At 36.3% G+C, this 14,207-nt stretch overlaps 1 protein-coding gene across 1 annotated transcript in view; it reads right to left on the bottom strand.

Moving 5' to 3' along the window:
• The window catches only part of LOC149837879 (ubiquitin-conjugating enzyme E2 variant 1D-like), a 39,081-nt gene extending 25,411 nt beyond the window's left edge, over positions 1 to 13,670 (bottom strand). Inside the window, exon 1 of the mRNA XM_090006248.1 lies at positions 13,389 to 13,670. Coding sequence (XP_089862374.1) covers positions 13,389 to 13,422 — 34 coding nt within the window. The 5' untranslated portion in view covers positions 13,423 to 13,670. The remainder of the gene's footprint in view (positions 1 to 13,388) is intronic.
• Positions 13,671 to 14,207: the final 537 nt, after the last annotated feature.

Here is a 14,207-nt window from a genome sequence, read left to right as displayed (position 1 = left end):
CAAACAATAGCCAAGTCCACAAAGGGACAATACATACACAACACAAAATATAAAAACTTTTTATTGAAAAGAGAGAGAGAGCTCTCAAGAATACATATTACAAAGGGGTTCACCCCTATTTATACAAGAAGAAGAAGAGAGGAAGGGAGGCCACAAGGGTGGGCCCTAACGATTCTATGGTGGGCCCCTTTTATGTGGCTTAAAAAATAAAATAAATACAGAAAAATAAAAAAGAAGAAAAACAAGTACCCCTATCGGGTAATTGTGAAATGACCATAATACCCCTATCAGGTATTGTGGTGTATTTGAATATATATATATATATATATATATATATATATATATATATATTTTAACACTCCCTCAAACTTTACAGGGAGATAACCGAAAGTTTGCCAAGGAGAAACAAGAAGCGAGGAGCAGGAAGTGCTTTAGTAAAAAAGTCTGCAAGCTGATATTCGGATGTGACATATGGCAGTGTAACTGTCCCACGAAGATACTCATCACGAACATAGTGACAGTCCACCTCTATATGTTTGGTCCGCTAATAGAAGGTGTGATTGCTGACAATGTAGATGGCACTTTTGTTGTCATAGCAAAGCTTCGAAGCACCGGAAATTTCAACTCTCATATCTTGAAGAAGACTTCGAAACCACACAAGTTCCATTGTAGTAGTTGTCATAGCCCTGTATTCAGCCTCGGTAGATGATAAAGAGACTTTCTGTTGTTTCTTGCATCTCCAAGCAATTAGCGAAACTCCTAAAAAGATACAGAAACCAGTCATTGAGATTCTATCATTTGGGTTTCCTCCCCAGTCAGCATCAGTATAGGCAATCAAATTTAATGAAAAGAGTGAGGATAGAAATAGCCCTTTAGTTATAGTGTTTTTTATATAACGAATAATCCGAAGCACAGCACTCATATGCACAGTTGTAGGAGCATGCTGGAATTGGCTGGCAGAGTAAACAACGTGAGCGACGTCTAGCCTGGTGATGGTCAGATAGGTGAGAGATCCAATGAATTGTCTGTAGGGTGTAGGATCATTCAGAAGAACCCCATCCTCCAACCGTAGTTTAGCGTTGATAACCTTTGGAGTCTCCACCTTTTTTTCATCAGAAATTCCAGATTTGAAACATATATCTGTAGCAAGCTTCATCTGTGATAATATATACCCTCGAGGAGAGTATTCAACTTCAATGCCAAGAAAATATCTGAGAAACCAAATCAGACATATCAAAGTTATCTTTTAACATATTTTTAACATCAATAATACCACTTTCATCATTGCCTTTGATGATCATATCATCAACATAAAGTAAAAGAATAACAATACTATTACCTGCACTTTTAACAAAGAGAGCAGTGTCAGTATAACAAGAACGAAATCCTAACTTAATCATGATAGCACTAAATCTATCATACCAAGCCTTAGGGGCTTGTTTGAGACCATATAAAGCTTTTAATAATTTAAGAGTTTAACCTTTTTCAAGCTTAATTCCTGGTGGAGGGTCCATATATACTTTTTTATTTAGTTGACCATTAAGAAAGGCATTTTTAACATCTAGTTGAAATATAGGTCATTTCTTAGATGATGCCACAACAATTAAAGTTCAAACACTAGTCATTCGAGCAACAGGAGCAAAGGTCTCCTCATAATCAATGTCATATTCTTGTGAGCACCCCTTAGCTACTAATCTTGCTTTATATCGTTCTAAGGAACAATCACTTTTTGTCTTTACTTTGTAAACCCAACGGCAACCAATAGCTTTCTTATTTGGAGGAAGTTGAACCAATTCTCAAGTTTTAGCCTTCTTTAAGGCATCTAATTCTACCCTCATTGCTTCAATCCAATGTAATATATTTTTTGCTTAATTATAATGAGAAGGCTCATAATATGAATGTAAGGCTATTAGACAAACTCTATAATTTGGTGAGAGAGATTTATATGAAACAAACCTATTAGGTGGAATTGATTCTCTAGAGGAGCACCTAAGGGAAGTTTCTTCTAGAGGTTCATTAAGCCGCAAGAATTTTTCTAAAGCACTAATAGGTTTTTCTTGCTCACGCTGGGTATAAACATGTAGATTGTCACCATAAATTGGTGATATTTGAATATTATGTGTGTCTTCACTATTATGTGTGTTTTTTATTATTTCCGAATGACTTGAAGATTCATCATTTGTATCTTCTAAAAGATCATTTAAAAACATATATTCAATTTCATTTTGTTTGTCTAAGATTTCAAATCCGTTCTTATTTTCTAAGAATGTCACATCTTTTGAGACATAGAACTTATTATTTTTATAATCAAAACATCTATAGCCCTTTTGATTTTCACCATATCCCAAAAATACACATTCAATTGTTTTTGGTGATAGTTTATCTCTTTTATGTAAAAGAACAAAGCATTTACATCCAAAAATACGAAGACAATTGTAATCGGGTAAGATTTTAAAAAGTTTTTCATAAGGAGAGATATTATTTAATTTTGAGGACGGCATTCGATTGATTAAGTAGGTGGAGGTTAACACGGCTTCGGCCCAAAAAATTTTAAGAATATTTTTAGAGATAAGTAATGATCTTATGGTTTCTAGGATATGTCTATGTTTTCTTTCCGTTAGACCGTTTTGTTGTGGAGTTCTTAGGCATGATCTTTGATGACAAATGTCATATTATTTTAAATATGTTTGAAATTCATTTGATAAGTATTCTCCTCCGAAGTCGGATCTAAGAATGGATATGTGACTTTGAAATTGATTTTTAATTTTTGCACAAAATTCTTTAAAAAAGGTAAAAACTTCTGATTCAAGGTTAAGAAAATAAATCCATGCATATCTAGTATAATCATCAATAAAGGTTACATAATATGAATGGTAACCTTTAGATAGAACCGGTGATGGTCCCCATACATCGTAATGCACAAATTCAAAATGTCTAGTTGAAATAAAGGTTCTTGTAGGAAATGGAGTAGACTTCATCTTTCCAAAAATACAATCTTTGCAATTGATAACTTTTTCTTTATAAAACTTGTTTCCAAAAGAAAAAATATACATTTTAGAATAACTTGGATGTCCAAGTCTTTTATGACAAGTTTCAATATTTTTATCTTGGACATAAGTACAAAAAATTTTTTAAGGGAGTATCAAGTGATTCATGTAGTAAAGATCTCTCTTTCTATGGCCTTGTCCAATCCGCTTCTCGGACTGGAGATCCTGCACAAAGCACCCTTAAGATGAGAAAGATATTTCACATCCATGGTCGGCAATTTGGGAAACGGAAAAAAAGTTGAGATTTAGTTTAGGAACTATTTTTACTTTTGGAACAAAAAAGTTTTGAAGATTTTTAGGATCTAGAGTTCCAATGCCATTTATTTTGAGAAAGGTTCCATCGGCCGTAGAAACACAAGATGTTTTTGAATTGGTGCATACGTTGTTTAAAGCATTTTCACGGGGAGTCATTTGAAAAGATGCTCTGGAATCTAAAATCCAAGAATATGTACCGGGAGGAGATGAAGAGGCAATGGCAGCACCGGAGGTGGAGGAACTAGCCTTTAGGATTTGTTGGAGAGCCAAGGATATTTGACCAAGAGTGTCTTTGAGATCCCCGTTTTTGCCTTCATCTTCTTTAGTGGAGGATTCCTCAACGAAAGCTACCTTAGGCTTGAAGGTTTCATTTGATTTTGGGCATGCGGGTTTGATATGTCACGGCTCATAACAATGATGACATATAATCATCTTCCTTCCACTATTCCCTTGTTACCCAAAATGAGGTAGCTTGTAGGTTTTAACATGATTGCTGGGTTTAGATACGGCAAGAACATAATCCACGCTTTTACTCATGTCATGCCGAGTCTCTTCTTGAGTAATTTCGGCAATGGCATCCTCTAATAGAGGAAGAGCAGATCTATGAAGGAGTGAGGATTTCACTTGTTCAAATTCAGGATGAAGCCCAAATAAAAATTGAAACAATCTATCTTGTTTCATTTGGTTTTGTCTAAGCTGAACATCCTCCATAGCCACCCATTTAGGCTCTAAAAGAGCAAATTCATCCCACAAAGGGTTTAGAGCACTATAGTAATCTTGGATGCTCATATCCCCTTGTTTTGTAATTCTAACTTTCTCTTGCAAGAAATAGGCTCTTGCAAGATCTTTTTGGGTATACATACCGTTTATAAAAAACCAAGCTTCATTGGCTCGGCGAAATTTTGCAATATTTGCACATACCTTAAGTTCAACATTATTCATAAACCATGCTAGGATTTTTGCATGGTTGTTTTCCCAATCTTCCACTTGACGTTGATGGTCTTCTATTGCTTTGAGGCGAGCATCTCCCTCAAGAGCTTTTTCTTAACATCATTCCATCTTTGTGAGCTTAAGTTGAGGTTTCGGAACGATCCCCATTACATAACCCCAAAGCTTCTTTCCTTTGAGATTATTTTCCATTACAGATGCCCACATCATGTAATTTTTTCCATTGAGCTTGAATGATAGGTCGCTCTTGGTCTCCATTGCTTCAATAAGAGAATATTGTAAAAGAAGTGGAGAGAGAGAGAGACAAGATTTCACCTTGAAAGAATCGGATGGCTCTGATACCATGTAATGAGATATGCGAAAATACAAAGAGTGCTATAAGCACTTACAATGTCCTACAATGAACAAACAATAGCCAAGTCCACAAAGGGACAATACATACCAGTGTTTTAAAACTCGCCGAGTCAACTCGTTGACTCGGCTCGGCTCGCCCCTCCAGCGAGTCAACCCGGCAAGGCAAACTCGGTTTGCCAAAACTCGGGCTTGACTCGGCCTGACTCGACCTGACTCGGGCGAGTTTTGGGATGTTTGAAATTTGTTTTTTGAGTTTCAAATTACAGTTTCGAAATATATAAGTACATATATTTTAACAAGGGTTACCCCCAGATTTTGTATAAAAAAAAATAAAATGCATTTAAAGATAAAAAAGCATTTAAATCCATAGAATAAAATCGCCATGTTGTTCGAACTACTGTTCACCCTGTGTTATCAACTTATTCTAGCAAAATATTTTAAAGAAATGATTCTCACTATATATGGCGGGTCAACTGTGCCTATGGGAAGTCACATTTAGGTTTCATCATCCATTTGTTATGTGAACAAGCATTGCACATATTCAAATATTAGTAATCATTTTATAGTTGTGCCATTAATATATTTCCTGCATAGTTTTATACATGAGAGAAAATTGCTTATTTATGTTGATATTGGGCATTCTGGAAACTTTCAATATGCACATATATCCCTGTTTTACATTTATGGATTTGTTAGAGAGGGAATTAAAACTTTTAAAACAAGCTAGCATATATGATTGGCCATTTTAGGAACCTTAGGTAGTAGCAGACTGAACTCATGGTGACCAAATCCTCTAATTCAAGTCATGAATTAGTCAAAGTGCTTGTATAGATATCAAATTCAATTATTCAAGCAAACCTCTATAGCTCTTTGCAGTTGTTTTTATATTCTTACAGACATTTGGAGACTATGTTTACTCAAAAACATGGTTTCAGACAAATTATATATTGTTTTTCTTTTAAAATCAAAAGTTAACAAAACCCGGTCTGAGTCACCGAGTTGACCCGCCGAGTCACGAGTCAATAAAGAACGAGTCGAGTTCCGAGTCACGGGTTTTAAAACCTTGATACATACAACAACAACAACGCCTTCATCCCAAAACAATTGAGCTCGGCGATATGAACCAAAAAAGAAAATCATTCTGGGTCTTCCACATGAATCCTTCTCCTCTAATCATTTCTATCTAATGCCATGTCCTCGGTGAGGTTCAAAGCATTCATATCTTTTCCTATCACCTCCATCCATGTCTTCCTAGGCCTACCCCGACCTCTTTTAACTAATATATTTTCCCATTTCTCCATCCTTCTAACTGGAGCATCATTAAGCCTTCGCCGAATATGTCCAAACCACCGTAAACGATTCTCTCTCATCTTATTTTCAATGGGTGCAACGCCTACCTTCTTACGTATCTCCTCGTTCCGAATCTTATCTTTTATTGTATTTCCACACATCCATCTCAGCATACGCATCTCAGCTACACTCATTTTTTGAATATGCTATCTCTTGGCAGCCCAACATTCTGTACCATATAGTAAAGCATAGTCGTCCTATAAAACTTTCCCTTCAACCGCAATGGCATTCTACGATCGCACAACACTCCAGTTGCACTCTTCCATTTCATCCACCCAACCTTTATCCTATGATTTACATCTCCATCAATTTCTCCATACTTTTGAACGATAGATCCCAAATATTTGAAACAATCATCCACCGGTATTTCTTGCTCACCAAGCTTCACTACACTCCCATCACTACTTCGTTGCTTACTAAACCAACATTCCATGTATTCTGAGATGGGTTCACCCCTATTTATACAAGTACCCCTATCGGGTATTATGGTGTATTTGAATACATATTGCAAAGGAGCAATACATACACAACACAAAATATAAAAAACTCTTTATTGAAGAGAGAGAGAGAGAGCTCTCAAGAATATATATTGCAAAGGGGTTCACCCTTATTTGTACAAGAAGAAGAGAGGAAGGGAGGCCACAAGGGCTTCAAAAGGTGCGCCAAAAGGGGACTCCCATCGAGTCGTTGGGAGCCCCCAACAATTCCATGGTGGACCCCTTTTAAGTTGCTTAAAAAATAAAAAAATAAAAAATAAAATAAATACAGAAAAATAAAAAAGAAGAAAAACAAGTACCCCTATTGGGTACTTGTGAAATGACCATAATACCCCTATCAGGTATTATGGTGTATTTGAATAAATACATACATATATATATAGATACATGCATTTTAACAATTTATACACATTGGATGAGAGGAGAAGGAGTTGTTGGGAGTCCAACGACTCTTTTGCTTTTTGACTAGTCAATGTTTGACTTAGTCAAAAAGCCCAAATACAGTCCAAAAAGAAAAGGAAAAAAGAAGAAAAAGTAAAAAACCTAACTAAACTAATTCTAACTAGACTAATCCTATTCTAACTATATTTTACATATAATTTAACATATAGAAGGGGCTGTTAGCCTCTCCTTTGCACTATGTTTTCTTAAGCATATTTGAAATAATATCTATTTTTTATACTTGGTGTTCTTCCTCTCTTTTGAGAGGTTTATGTATTTGGCTTTTTGTGGGCCCATAAGTGGCATTTGTATTTGTGTGTGCACATTTGTAGACTCTTTGAGGCATTGTTATAATGCACTTGTTTCATTACATGGTATTAGGGCTAGAAGTTGTTGAAGGCGTGTGGACTAAAAAAAAAGGTGTTGAAAGGAGGTGTTTGAAGCTCGAAACGTGCAAAGAAGCCTACGACATATGTACAACTTGGAGCATCACTTCTTTTCTCTCTCTCTCTCTCTCTCTCTCTCTCTCTCTCTCTCTCTCTCTCTCTCTTACCACTTTTTCTCTTCTTCTTCTCTACTATGGCCGATAGAGAAGTTGTAACAGTTGTTCCTATCAAATTTGATGGGAAAAACTACAATATGTGGATGGCAGCGGTTAAGAGAATTCTTATGAGAAAAGATATATAGCAATTTGTTAGTGGTTCCGCATTAGAACCACAAACAATTCTCACAAAAATAGTTATTGGAGAAAATGGTGAATCCAAGAAAGAGAATCTTAAGGGAATTGATAGAGAAAAGGCTATAAAGAGTGGGAAGTAGGTCATGCCAAAGTACTCTCTCTCTTCAAGAGTAGTATGCTTGAGGAACCATGTTACGACATACTTGAATTTGAAAGAGCCGATGAGGCTTGGGAATATGTTAAACAAACATATACCCAAAAAGATGTGGCTCATAAGTAGGATCTGAAGGATAAAATACATAATTGCAAACAAGGAGACAAAACCGTGAGGGAATACTATTGTACCCTCAAGACGATTTGGAATCAATTAGCCAAAACTCCTAATGATGCTCAAGAATGGAAGAAATACAAACATAAGGAACAATTGTTTCAATTCTTTAAAGGTCTTCAGACCCGAATTTGAACAAGTTCGGGTGAATATTATTCATAGGGAAAAACCTCTTCCCTTACATGAAGTCTTGGCTCAAGTATGTACGGAGGAGACAAGATTAAGATCTATGTTCGATTCTAAGGAGACAAAGGATAATGTATTGGCCGTCTTAAGACCGGGTGCCAATACAAATGTTTATAAACCACCACATTTTTTAAAACCTTACTATAAAAAGCCTAGTTATGATGACAACAAGAAAAAAACTATATTGACTTGTCACAATTATGAAGAACCGGGCCATATTAACCCAAATTTAAAGGAACAGAAGACAAAAAGGTAGCATTCATGGGAGTGTCTCATGAAGAAAGAAGTGAGACCAATGAAGATTCAAAATCTATAGGAACCATGTTCTCTCAAATCATGGAGGCCCTTCATCCACTAATCAAGAACTCTTCTTCCTCTCTTTCCGGTGTCGCAGTATCTACATCCTCACCTCCCGGTAAGGTTTCTTGGCTTTTGGATTCTAGAGCCTCATTTTATATGACTTACTTTCTGAGTGCTACATTAATTCAACACAAAGTAATGTTTTTATCGTCAATAGATCCTCTCTTAGCATAAAAGGCACTGAAAATTTTCAAAGTACTTCAAAATTCTTTATTCCAAAAGTTAGACTTGTCTCAAAACTAAATTTAAATATTTTTTCTATTTTACAAATTATCGACTATGGGTGTAGTGTATCCTTCTCGTCCAAAGAGTGTTTTGTGCATGATCTCCAGTCTGGGAAGCATATTGAGGAAGGACATAGAGAATGAGACCCTTACTACATGGATCGTCTTCTTTCAAAAAGCAATTTTTGTTTTTTTTTGTTGTTGTTTTCAAAAAAGTAAACTTAACTTTATGGCATCAAAGATTGGGACATCCTAGTTTATCAAAATTATCTCATGTACCCCCATTTGAACAAATTTTGTAATAAAAATTTTTATTGTCAGGATTGTGTTTTTGGCAAAATGAAAGCACTTTCATTTTCGAAAAGAACCTTTTTCTCTTCTAAACCATTTGAATTAGTGCACTGATGTATGGGGACCTTCTCCCATTTTATCTAAAGGTAATTTCTCTTATTATGTGATATTTGTTGATGATTATACAAGATTCTCATGAAAATACTTAGGCACAAAAATGAGGTTTTTGATAACTTTAAAAAATATCATAACCTTATCAAAAATCAATTTAGGACCAAAATTTCTATCTTCCGCTCCGACTCTGAGGGAAAATTTATGTCAAATGTTTTCAAAACTTATTTTAAAAATAATAGAATTATTCACCAAAGATCATGTGCTTATACTCCTCAACAAATGGATTAGCTAAGAGAAAACATAGGCACATAATTGAAACTACTAGAACTCTTTTAATTTCAAAAGATGTTCCAAAACATTTTTTGGTCGAAGCCTGTTTGGCGATTGTATATCTTATCAACAGACTTCTGTCATCTAAGCTTCAAAACATTTCTCTTTATGAAAAACTTTTTAAAATCTCTCCTACTTATCTTAGACTAAGACCTTTTGTATGTAAGCACTTTGTTTTCACTAACAAAAATGGTCAACTCTCTTAAAGTCATATTGTGTGCTTTCTTTGGATATGGGAAGACTCAAAAGGGTTTAGATATTTTGATTTCGAAAAGAAGAAACTATATATGTCCAGGAATGTTTACTTTCTGGAAAACAAAAGTTTCTTTCAAAGTGTGACTAAGAAAGACTTTGAATATTCTTTTTTGCTTGAATTATTACCTCGAAGTGGGGATGTTTCTCTGTTTGACAATGATAGAGATGAAGAGCCTCAATTAAATCAGGATGGTGAAAATGTTGAAACTGAAGGACCTAGGGTAATTCAATATAGAATACATGAAAATGATAGTCAACCAAATGCTTTAAAAAGATACTCCACCTTAGAAAATCAATAGTCAGAAGATCAAATAGGACTTCTAGACCTCCTGATAGATTTGTTTCATATGAATCCTTTTCACCACAATATAGGGTTTGTCTAGCTAAAATTCTATCATATTTTGAACCTGCCACATATAAACAAACAAAAAAATATCCCGAATGGATAAAAGTTATAAATGAAGAATTAGGGGCACTCGAAAATCCATGACTTAGGAAATATTTGACTTGCTTAAATGTAAGAAAACTATAGGTTGTAGATGAGTGTTTAAAGTCAAAACTAAGAGTGATGAGATCCTACAAAGAAACAATATCAGGTTAGTTGCTAAAGGGTATGCACAAGAATACGATATAGAATATGATGAGACATTTGCACAAGTAGTTAGGATGACTTCAGTGAGGACTTTTATTGTTGTTGTTGTCAAAAGTTGGCCTATCTACCAAATAGATGTAAAAAATGCATTTTTAAATGAGAATTTAAAAGAAGTTTATATGGGTTCACCTCCTAGATATGAAGTCCCTTCTGTTAAGGTGCTTCGATTGAGAAAGGTTGTTTATGGTTTGAAACAAACACCCAAAGCCTGGTATGACCATTTCAGTTATGTTATGTGTAAGCTTGGTTTTAAATCTTGTTACACTGATATTGTCATGTTTACTAAGAAATCTGATGTAGGGATTGTTATTCTTATTCTTTATGTTGATGATATAATCATTACTGGTGAAGACAAACAGGGAGTAAAGTATATTAAATGCATTCTTAAAAAATATTTTAAAATAACTGATCTTGGATTTCTCAGATTTTTTCTAGGAATTGAGGTTGTCTACTCTCTTAGGGGATATTTGCTTTCTTAAACCAAGTTTGTTAATGATATCATTGACATGTCAGACATTACTGGAAAAAAAATGGTGGACACACCTAAAGTTATTAATGCCAAGATGAAGATTGATGATGGGACATCTTTGGATGATCCAACTCTGTATCGCCAAATGATTGATACCTTGACTTATTTAACTATTACTAGGCGTGATATTGCAAATGCAGTTCATATTGCTAACCAATTCTAACATTTTCCCATTACAGTTCACATGAGTGTTGTAATGAGAATTGTTAGATATTTACAAACCACTACTTCTAGAGGTCTTTTGTTATCTTTCTCTTCCTCTCTTGAGTTGATTGCTTATTCTGACTCAGATTAAAGAGGAGATCCATATGATCGACGCTCAACTGTTGGCTTTTGTGTTTTTTGAGGTGATTCTAACAACAGAAAGTATCATTATCATCCACTGGTTGAGTATCGTGTAATGACCATTACAACATCAGAGATCGTTTGGTTACGAAGATTACTTAATGACATAAGCGTTCATCTTCATACACCCTCCAAACTGTGTTGTGATAATAAGAGTGCAATATACTAGCTAACAGCCATACATTTCATAAAAGAACCAAACATATAGAAATAGATTGCCACTATATGAGTGAAGAATTCCTGAGGTTGACCATCACCCTACCATGTCACTTCTGAGTATCAACTAGCAGACTTTTTCACCAAAGCACTTCCGTCACCTCGATTTCATTTTCTTCTTGACAAACTTTCGATGATCACACCGTAAGTTTGAGGGGGATGTTAAAATGTATTGTGTGTGTGTATATATATATATATATCAGGTTTTGTAATTTGGGTATTTGACCAGGGGTATTTTGTTCATTTTGAACATGTAATAGGGATCGTCAGTTTTGGGGTTTATTTTTTATTTATATTTATAAATTCCCCAAATAGTTAGGACTCTATGGTCAATATGACCATAGAGCTGTTGGGGCTCTCCAACGATCACAAATGTGACCGTTGGGGAGCTCCAAACATCTATATTGGGAGCTCACCAATGAATCCTCTTGTGTGTATAAAAGGGGTTGTTAGCCTCTCCTTTGCACTATGCTTTCTTAAGCATATTTGAAATAATATCTATTTTTTATACTTGGTGTTCTTCCTCTCTTTGGAGAGGTTTACGTATTTGGCCTTTTGTGGCTTTGGTGTATTTGGCCCATAAGTGGCATTGTATTTGTGTGTGCACATTTGTAGCCGCATTGTTATAGTGCACTTGTTGTTTCATTACAAGGAGACCAGTGCTCTCTCTCTCTCTCTCTCTCTCTCCTTTTTTTTTCTTAGCTTTCTTCTTCTTCTTTCCCGTTTTTCTTTTTTTCTTCTACTTTTGCTCTAGAAACCAAAAAAAAAATGTTGGGTTGGGTCAAGGTTGGACCCGACCTGACCCGAACTAGCATGTACACGTGTTGTGTCCGGTACCAGCACCCGTGTCGAGCTGTGTTGACATGGCTGCCAAACAGCCGTGTCTATGTGGCATAGCTTTCGAATTAGTACACACTACATACTCTAGGATTAAATTTACAGAAGACCCATTGTATAATGTAAAGAAATACTACGAAAAAGAAAAGAATAAAAATAAGGCACATCGCCCACATGGGCTCCGCCTTCCTGGCTAGGGGAGACCATGGTTTGTCACCTGACATCGGACGACCACAGTTTGAAACTCAAGGGAGGCATCCCTTGCCACAAGGTCGAAGCTGGGTGTACTCTTCGATTGGAAGGGGACACCTCAAGGGTTTTACCAACGGGAGGCCTGCCAATGTGCAGTAGGTGATGAGGGTTTTTTTCCCTTGGTTTAGTAAAAAAGAAAAAAAGTGGACACCAGCATATTGATTGCTTTCAGCATTTAGCTAAACTTTTCTACCTGAAACAAAAAAATGGTTTTTTTTGTTAATCCAAGGGAAAAAAAACCCTCAACAGCTAACGCACATTGGCTGGCCTCCAGTTGGTAAAACCCTTGAGGTCCCCCGTGGCCACGGGGACTGCACCCAGCTTCGACCTTGCTACAAGGGACGCCACCAGTGGGTTTCGAACTTGTGACGTCCCGTCAACTTGGTAACATTCACAAGTCGCTCCTACCAGATGACCGGAGCCCTAGTGGGCAAAACAAAAATTGGTATAGTTCTACCCGGTTACAAGTTCTTATCAGTAACACTATACTATGCGAACGATGTCAGTTCATGTTACAAAAGCTCAAACACGATTTTTGCCCTCTAATTTCTCTGCAGTTTTCACTCTACTCGGTAAGATTAAATGAGTTGTAAAGGAAGAACCAGAGAACAGAAACAAGTTCACAATTTTAGCAAACCACAGGAACTAAAAAACTACAGATAGATATCAAGCCAATCCACCATTAATTTTACAACGTCAGAGACCCATGAAAAAAAATACAGATACAGGACCAAACACTCAACCAACTCAAGAAAAACCTTGAAATTCAACAAATATGCAACTATTCCAAGCAACTCATCCATAAAACCACAAACCCATTCATGGAGGATCAGAGAAAAAGGACACCCATCTCACGAAATCCAAAGTTTCCTCACAAAATCATGACTAAAACACATACCCACAACGCCTGATCCTCCAGAACCGATCGTCATGGGTGGTACTCTTTCGTCTCCTCCCCTGAAAATAAAGATCTGGTGGAACTCCAATGGGGTGTAAGAGATGATGGGGATACCGGAATCTAGTTAAAGAGGGGAATCGACCGCTGTGGGTGACGACCACTCTCACAAAAATGAGAACGAGAGAGAGAGAGGACTCAATGCATCAAGGGTTGAGATTTCGCAGGAATAAAGTGGACTACAAGCGCATCTCACATTTTTGGTTGCTTTTCCTTGGTGAGACAGAATAAAAAGATTTGCATATATTCTGAGGCAGCCAACCATATTAGACTTTGGTTCCACTAATCGTCTCTGTCATCCCCCATCTTTTTACCCTTTTAAAGATTATGATACAGGTTGTTTTGATCAGTATGATCTTTTAAACCACCAACCGGGGGGGGGGGGGGGGGGGCTCCGCTTGTCTGGCAGGAGCAGTTAGTGACCTTGTTGGAAGTTGCAAAGTTCGAATCCCAATGGTATATGGTTGTACTGTAACCCCAGCTTTCTCTGTCTAAACAAAAAATATGATCCTTAGACCGATTCAGCATGGTTGATTTAATAAAAATCAACCCTTAGATGGCATTTTTTATGAAAATATGATTTTTCAAGTCACAAAATTTTCTATTTTATTAACCATTGATTTTTGAATAGTCAAAGGATCCTGTTTGATTTCAGCTATTTAAATGCCCATCTTCACTAAATGAATAATGTATATAGAGATGGCAGTGGACCGGGGGAAACGGCCCCCTCCCCGTTTGAACCGGAGATGGAGGACATGAAAC

This window comes from Nuphar pumila, chromosome 5 (assembly GCF_984573655.1).
Source record: "Nuphar pumila chromosome 5, dmNupPumi1.hap1.1, whole genome shotgun sequence".
Classification (NCBI taxonomy): Eukaryota; Viridiplantae; Streptophyta; class Magnoliopsida; order Nymphaeales; family Nymphaeaceae; genus Nuphar; species Nuphar pumila.
The sequence above is the reverse complement of the archived record's forward strand: the minus strand, read 5'-3'. Positions and strand labels throughout refer to the sequence as shown.